We start from the raw sequence: 7,678 nt of genomic DNA on the forward strand, positions 1-7,678 counted from the left end.
CCTCTTCAACACAAGACTAAGCATAGACAAACACTTGCCCAGCTCCACCAGGGCCTGCTGGAGCTCCCAGTTGCTAACCATTTTAACTTCCATTCCCAAACCAACTTTGTCCTTGGCATCCTCCACTGCCCAAATGATGTCGCAAGCAGACTGGAAGAACAGCACCTTATTCTGTTTGAGTAGCCTACAATCCAACGGTATTTTGGTCAACAAACTCTCCTTACACTCCCAACAGGTTTTACCATTCACTTATAGACTAAGGGCAAATTAAAGTGGCTAATATAACACACATCTCTGGGATGTAGGAAGAAACCAGAGCAGCTGATGGAAACACTTGTGGTCATGGGGAGAACATACAAATTCTACGTAGGCAGTACTTGGGGTCAGGGTTGAACCTAGGTCTCTGGTGTTTTCAGACAGTCTCTACTGGCTGCACCACTGTGCTCTGTGCTCCCCTATAATGCATGTACGCGTGCTTAAGTAAAACACATTTTCTATTTTCTGCAGATCTTTTATGACCTGGTCAGACAGATCAATAGGAAAGCGCCAGTGGAAAAGTGTAAAAAGAAGAAATCCCAATGTATGCTGCTTTAAACTTCTGCTGTGCAGCAGGTCTGAGCCAGGTATGATCTGTTGGTCATTCATTGCATTGGTTTGTGATTGAAATGTCATCTTGCTGAAGGTGGCAATGCAAGACGAACTGTTGGGCTACAATGTTGCCAACCATATTCTGCACACCTTATCTTTCCTTTTGCTCCACCCATGTACTTGAGTTTGGCTAGATTGTGTCTATGCATAGTATTATCCGATCGAATTAGATAGCATGCAATACAAAGCTTTTCACTGTACCTCGTTACATGTGGCAATAATAAGCCTAAACCTTCCATTTTAGATGCAAATCCTTCCGTTCACGAGGTCTTTTTAAAATCTGCTTTTAATCTTGTACCGTTGTGCTTGAAGACTGCCGTCAGTTTTGCCTCTCCATTACAGGCATCACTTGATTCCTCTTCTGTTTCTAAATTATCCAATACTAGATAAGCAGAATTTTCCTCCCGCTTAATAATGGAAAGGATAAACCCTTATCATTGGTCCCTGATTCAAATTCTTTCTTAGACGCTTGCTGAATATTCATTATGTGGGTATACAACACTTGTCGCCATCGGAGGTGCATGAAATATCACTCCAAACTCTACAGTTTTGTAAGTTAATTGACTTCGGTGAAAATTGCAAGTTGTTCCTAGTGCGTAGGATAGTGCTAATGTATGGGGATGATCGGTGGTCAGCGCGGACTCGGTAGGCCAGAGGGCCTGTTTCCACACTGTATCTCTAAAGTAAAGTAAAAGAGTGTGTTAACTCTGAATTAGAGTCAAGTGCATTAACTCTGAATTAATACGTTACTTTTTCCCATCACCCGCCATTGTGCATAATTGTAGCAGTACACATCATGGAAATAGGTCGTTAGGCTGTTGATAGATATGCGACCATCAAGCATCCATTTACATTATCCCTATCCCTGACAGTATTCTGAAATTGGTCGCAGAATTCTGCTGTCATGAATATTGACTTCTAGCTCCATAATGCCATTTGGTTCCACCTGTGCCTCAGCTTATCAGCTGCAACCCTAATTTCTGTATTAGTTGCTTCTCTGCTCTACTTTTCCATGGCTCTTTGACCAACCTCCTTTTATTCTCTATAAAGAGGTCACCTAGGATCGCTGACTACCTTTGTGCATTAGCTCAGCATTAATAGACTACTTTGCATTCCCCAGGGCCACTCCCCGTCTCTGTAGAACATGCCCTCTATCTTGATCTAAATTGTAAACCCTGGCTTCCGATTCATCCTTTTGCTTCACCATTTGTGCTGCAACACTATCTTGCCATTTTTAAGCTTTGGTGAATATCCTACCCAAACCCTTTAAAAAAAAAAAAATGTAATACTCTCACTCAAACTTTTATCTGTTTTTTGTGTAAAGTTGATTTTTAACATTGATTTTTGTGTAAAGTTCCTTGAAATGGCTTGGGACTTTTAAGAGTTTGCACAAGAGGAGGTTGCCAGAATCAAATGAGGAATGGAATTTGCTTGTCAGATCTGGTAGGGCATCCACAATCTGGTTGTGGGGGAATAATTTATCTTCATTCAATCAGGGGCGCTGCTCTTCTTGCTAACCCCCTAAATGCACCCTAATCCACTCTTTTACTTTACTTTAGAGCTATGGCGTGAAAAGAGGCCCACTCGGCCCACCGAGTCCACGCCGACCGGAGAACACCCCCGTACACTAACACTATCCTACACACTAGGGACAATTCACAATTTTTACCAAAGCCAATTAACCTACAAACCTGACCATCTCTTGAGTGTGGGAGGAAACTGGAGCACCCGCACGGTTACAGGGGGAACGTACAAACTCCTTACAGACAGTACCCGTGGTCAAGATCGAACCCAGGTATCTGGTGCTGTAAAGCAGCAGCTCTATCACTGTGACGCTGAGCCGCCCCTGCGCTCCTTTTAATTTTCAACCTGTTTTTCTGGCCTCATAATACTTTGCATTTTTGCAGTTTTAATTGCTGTTTCTTTGCCAATTTATGCTGTTTGAGCTGGTTGGTGATGGTGTCTGATTAGGCAGGGCTGTGTTTTAGTAACTCTGTAAATGGCCTGATTATTGTGAACAACTTCCTGTTTAAATTGCTGCAAAGCGTATGTTTGCCAAGTTAGCTTCCCAAAACTGGTAGTGTTTGCTACAACTTGAAACTTGCCACCCTGAACTATAAAGGCAGCATCAAGCATTGAATGGATGACTAGATCAGTGTTTGTGTGGGAATGTGATCATTGCAATCCATCTGCTCAATTTCCAAGATCAGAGGTTCTGTACAATATAATTTGTATCCCTCCATTATTTGATTAAACCTGATTCCCTTCAATTTGTAGTTAGTTTTTAGCATTATGTGCCAATGTAGACTGAAATTTGATAGCATTCTTAATAGTTTGGATCCACAGTCAACATTGGTTCTGAATGGGTAAAGTCTCAGCTTGGACTGACCTTATATAAAGATGCCAAAGTTAATTGTTTTAAAGTGGCTTGTTTTCACACTTCTGTGGCATTCTCATCTGTTGAGGCAGTTCAATTATTGATGAGTTGTACACTGGTTTAGACAGCTTGTTTATGTTTACAACAATAATCCAACTTAGTTTTTGTGAGTGTCTGATTCTGAATGACTAGCTGTATTTTTATATTTTCAGGTATGAAGAACTGTTGCCTAATTGGAAAGTGCCAGCATTTCCAATTTCAAAAGAAAATTAACATATCTGAAGAGGCTTCACCCGTTTTTATATCTTCAATTTAAAAAGATCTCAGAAGACCGTTTGCACATACTGTTCCTGAAATTTGCCATGTGCATCGCTTGAACAGACAGTATTTTCACCTTTTTGCATAGTGGTTATAGCCAATGTGGATTTAATGATGAGTTAGTTGTATGATTATACAAAAAAAAGCATGGACACATTTCCAATGTTGTAGATGTTGCAAGTGAAATTAAGAGTTGATTACATATTGGCCTTTTATCATTGCACCTCTTCTCCCTATCAAGCACTAATAGTTCATTGGTTTTTGACATTTTAGTCCATATTGTTCTTGATGGACTTATCCCAACAGTTAACATCTACTTTTGGTCATTGTGACTCCATTTTATATTGGGATGTTGCAGGATCATCTTACTTTCACTATACAATTGTATTCTAATTAAAATGTTTTGTGCATAATGCTTTGGAAAATGGGGTCTTTTATAGGAAAACTGTGGAAAGCTGATTTCTATGTCTCTCTCAAAGCTGAAATATATTATACTAAACCAACTCTAAATTGGCTTCCTGGGTCTCATTTGTTTTTCTTTTGAATCTAAGTTTCTTTAACATTTTGGATCAGTGTGTTGCATTGCAGATATGGCAGGATGTTTCATACTGGGAAATCCTGGCACTAGACTGCTGCATGCACTGTTTTACACCTCCCCGTCCTCTTATACAACAGACAATACAAACCCCTCCTTTCTCAGCTGCAAAGCCTTGAACTTAGCATGAGTTTCAAAGGCATCCTCGGACACGTGTAATGGTAAACGGATCAGAGTTTTTGCCGATTGTTAGTTCAAGGTATTTCTGAACTAGTGCTGTTATTAAAAACGTTAATGGCCTGTGAAATTTTTGCTCAAGATTTTTGGGACAAGTGTGTAAGCATCAGTAGCACAAATTAGCTTTTTTCATTTTTAGCTTTGGTTGTCTCGGGACGAATAAAAGTACAATACTTTGCCATGACAGGAGCAATTTGAGAGAAAGTGTTTCACAATAAAATGTAGTGCCTTAAATTTTTTCCAAGAGTACATTTGTAAGCCTTCCATGCTTATTACTAGTATTATTACTAGCCTTAATTCCGCCTCGAAAATAAGGTTAGGATTTAAAAATTAAATTGAGGTCTTCCCGCCATGCCTGTATCAACACAGCTTGTTCTAGTCTAAGCCTTGAGGGTCATTGGACTTTTCAGATACTGGATTTTTGTTATTATTAAAGACACAGTGTGGAAATGGGCCCTTCGGCCCACCGAGTCCGTGCCGACCAGCGATCGTCCAGTACGCTAGTGCTGTTCTACACACCAGGGACAATTTACAGAAGTCAATTAACCTACAAACTTGCACGTCTTTGGAACGTGTGAGGGAACTGGAGCATCTGGAGAAAACACGCTGTCTCAGGGAGAATGTGCAAGCTCAGGAGTGAACCCGGGTCTCAAGCTGTAAGGCAGCAGCTCTACCGCTGCGCCACTGTGCTGCCCTTGTGTTTTCCTTATTTTAGTTACAATAGCAATGACAGCTATTTTCAGATAACTAGTCCCCTAAGTTCTGGAATTCATCCTTAAATCTCTTGCCTCTATCTTTTTGTATTGAAATTCTGCTTAAACTCCAAACTTCTGTCATCTATTCTGATCTTTATGCCTCATGCCAAATTTGTTATGGTTTAATACACTGGTTAAAAAAACATGGGTATATATGCATTTATATAGTGTTTCTAATTTAATGAATTTATTTAAATAGGCCAAATTGTAAATTCCAGTTAGGTTAAAAGGTTCTACAGAGACTGACACTGATTTTTTTAAAAAAATGTCATCATCAAGGGACGTTCAAAATCATCACTCTAAAGCTGCAGTGATGTTAATAAAGTTAATGTTGCAAGGTTTGCTTTTCTCCGATTCCTAAATGCTTATGTACTTCACCCACGTTTCTAATGCATTGCAAGTGTGAGATTTTTTGTGTAGACGAAGAAAATGAAAGTTTTAAAAAAACTCTGGTCATTAACTTTGTAGAAAGAAACTGCAGATGCTGGTTTACACCAAAGGTAGACACAAAATGCTGGAGTAACTCAGAGGGACAGGCAGCATCTCTGGAGAGAAGGAGTGGGTGACGTTTCGGTTCAGTCTGAAGAAGGGTGTCGACCCGAAACATCACCCATTCCTTCTCTCCAGAGATGCTGCCTGTCCCGCTGAGTTACTCCAGCAGTTTGTGTCTTCTGATTTATTAACTATTCGATGAAGACTGAGACATTTTTCTTCAAACATTAAAAAGGTAACTTTAAAAAGGATTGTATAAAGGAATTTAATCCGACGTTGCCCTTGGGTTTAATTCAAAGCTGGTGGCTGTAATTTTAATGTGGTCCTCAGTCCAATAGTGTTCAGGATCTGGCACCATATGCCACATATACACAAGGGAGAGATTGAATTATGGCCATTGGATGAGATTTGGTTGAGGGAAATATTACTTGAACCTAGATTGCTTGTCTAAGCTGAAACCCTTTGATTCTCAATGCAGACCTATACAGGCCCTCGGTCCCTAAACTGACACATCTTACCATTATTGGGTACCTTGATAATATGGTCAATTGAATTTAGACGTCAGAGTTCCCCAATGTGCACAGAATTCAAAGGTTGTGTGTTCGCTTAATCAGGCTTTTGAAATCTGATGGTTTTGATTGGATATAAACACAAAAAGCTGGAGTAACTGTGGGTCAGGCAGCATCTCTGAAGAAAAGGAATAGGTAACGTTTTGAATCGAGACCTTCAGATTGCATAACAACCAGCAAAACTATTGAAAGCTTTATTAGGGCTAATATTTCAGGTTATGACTTCAAAATGTCGAAATCTGATTATCCTAATGAATTTTCATTTTTTCCTCTCAACCAAATTTGATAAACTGTTGTAAAGTGTTGATTTTCTTAAGTAATATTCATATTTTAAATCATTTGAGCCTAGCTCAATTTTCCTCACAAGATGGCAGCACTGAACTGAAGTTTAATCTTGTGCTGCTTCAGATGAATGGAGAAGAAAATTTTAATCTTAAAATGTATCCTCTCATTTCAACAGCATTGAAAATGGTTGTAAAGTACTTTAGGGCGTCCTGAGATTTGTGTGGTGGACGGACTGTTTAGAGTTTAGTTCAGTTTAGAAATACAGTGTGGAGACAGGTCCTTCGGCCCACTGAGTCCAGGCCGACCAGCGATCCCCGTACACAAATGCTATCCAACACACACGAGGGCCAATTTTTCCCCAAAGCTAATTAACCTACAAACCTGTATATCCTTGTGTAGATCCCTGGGTCAGGCTGACTCCTTGAAGCTACTAATTCAGGATAGATGAGAAATTTCACCTAAGGATCTCTTAAACCAAAAGAGATCTGGGCAAGTTCTTGAGATTATTGAATATTGTGGGATATTAGACCCAATATTCTTCCTTCCCCGCCAAAAAAAAAAAACATTCAACTTCTGGCCCGTACTTATTCTGTGCAATTCAACTTGAGCTGTGATAATGGATGTGGGAACCTGCTGTGTTGAAATAATTTCAAAAACGTTTTCTATATTGCGTGGCGGCTGGTGTAAATTATGATGGGGCATGCATTACAAAAGGCATAAATCTATATGAATGTCTTCTGAATTTCACATGATGTAACGATTACTGCAATCTCACTGGAGGGCACTGTTTCACACATGGGCACTGATGTTACTGAAGCAGCGGAACTGGCAACTGGGAAGCAAGGCTGAACCAAACACTGAAGAGGTGCATTCTTTTGAAACAATGCATTGTTATTTATCCTGGGAATCTCTAGCCACCAAGACCGTGTATAGCCTAGAACAGTACAGGAGCAGGCCCTTCGACCCTCCAATATCTGTGCTGAATCCGATGCCAAGTCAAACTAATCTCCTCTGCCTGCACGTGATCTATATCCCTCTATTCCCGGCATATCCACGTGTCTATCGGAAAGCCTCTTAAATGCCATGATCATATCAACCACCATCCCTGGCAGCACATTCCAGACTCCTATCACTCTGTTTTTTAAAAAAACCACTGGCCCTGGGCATCTCCTCTAAATTTTACCCCTCTTAATGCTATAGTTCTTGACATTTCCATCCTGGGGTAAAAGGGTCTGACTTTCTGCTCTATCTATGCCTTTCATAGTTTTATACTTCTGTCAGATTCTTCTACCTCCAATGAAAAAACCTCCAGAGAATACATTACACGTTTGTCCAACCTCCTCATAGGTAATACCCTCTAATCCAGGCAGCATAGAAACATAGAAAATGGGTGCAGGAGTAGGCCATTCGGCCCTTCGAGCCTGCACCGCCATTCAATATGATCATGGCTGATCATCCAACT

General features: G+C 40.2%; 1 protein-coding gene across 2 annotated transcripts in view; it reads left to right on the top strand.

Moving 5' to 3' along the window:
- Window positions 1–4,354, top strand: part of rap1aa (RAP1A, member of RAS oncogene family a) — a 90,297-nt gene extending 85,943 nt beyond the window's left edge. For both annotated transcript variants that reach the window (XM_078420880.1, XM_078420881.1), the window contains exons 7-8: window positions 508–623; window positions 3,238–4,354. In XM_078420880.1, coding sequence (XP_078277006.1) covers window positions 508–594 — 87 coding nt within the window. In that variant the 3' untranslated portion in view covers window positions 595–623; window positions 3,238–4,354. The remainder of the gene's footprint in view (window positions 1–507; window positions 624–3,237) is intronic.
- The last annotated feature ends 3,324 nt before the right edge of the window (window positions 4,355–7,678 follow it).

Source organism: Rhinoraja longicauda, chromosome 24 (genome assembly GCF_053455715.1).
Source record: "Rhinoraja longicauda isolate Sanriku21f chromosome 24, sRhiLon1.1, whole genome shotgun sequence".
NCBI classification, from domain to species: domain Eukaryota; kingdom Metazoa; phylum Chordata; class Chondrichthyes; order Rajiformes; family Arhynchobatidae; genus Rhinoraja; species Rhinoraja longicauda.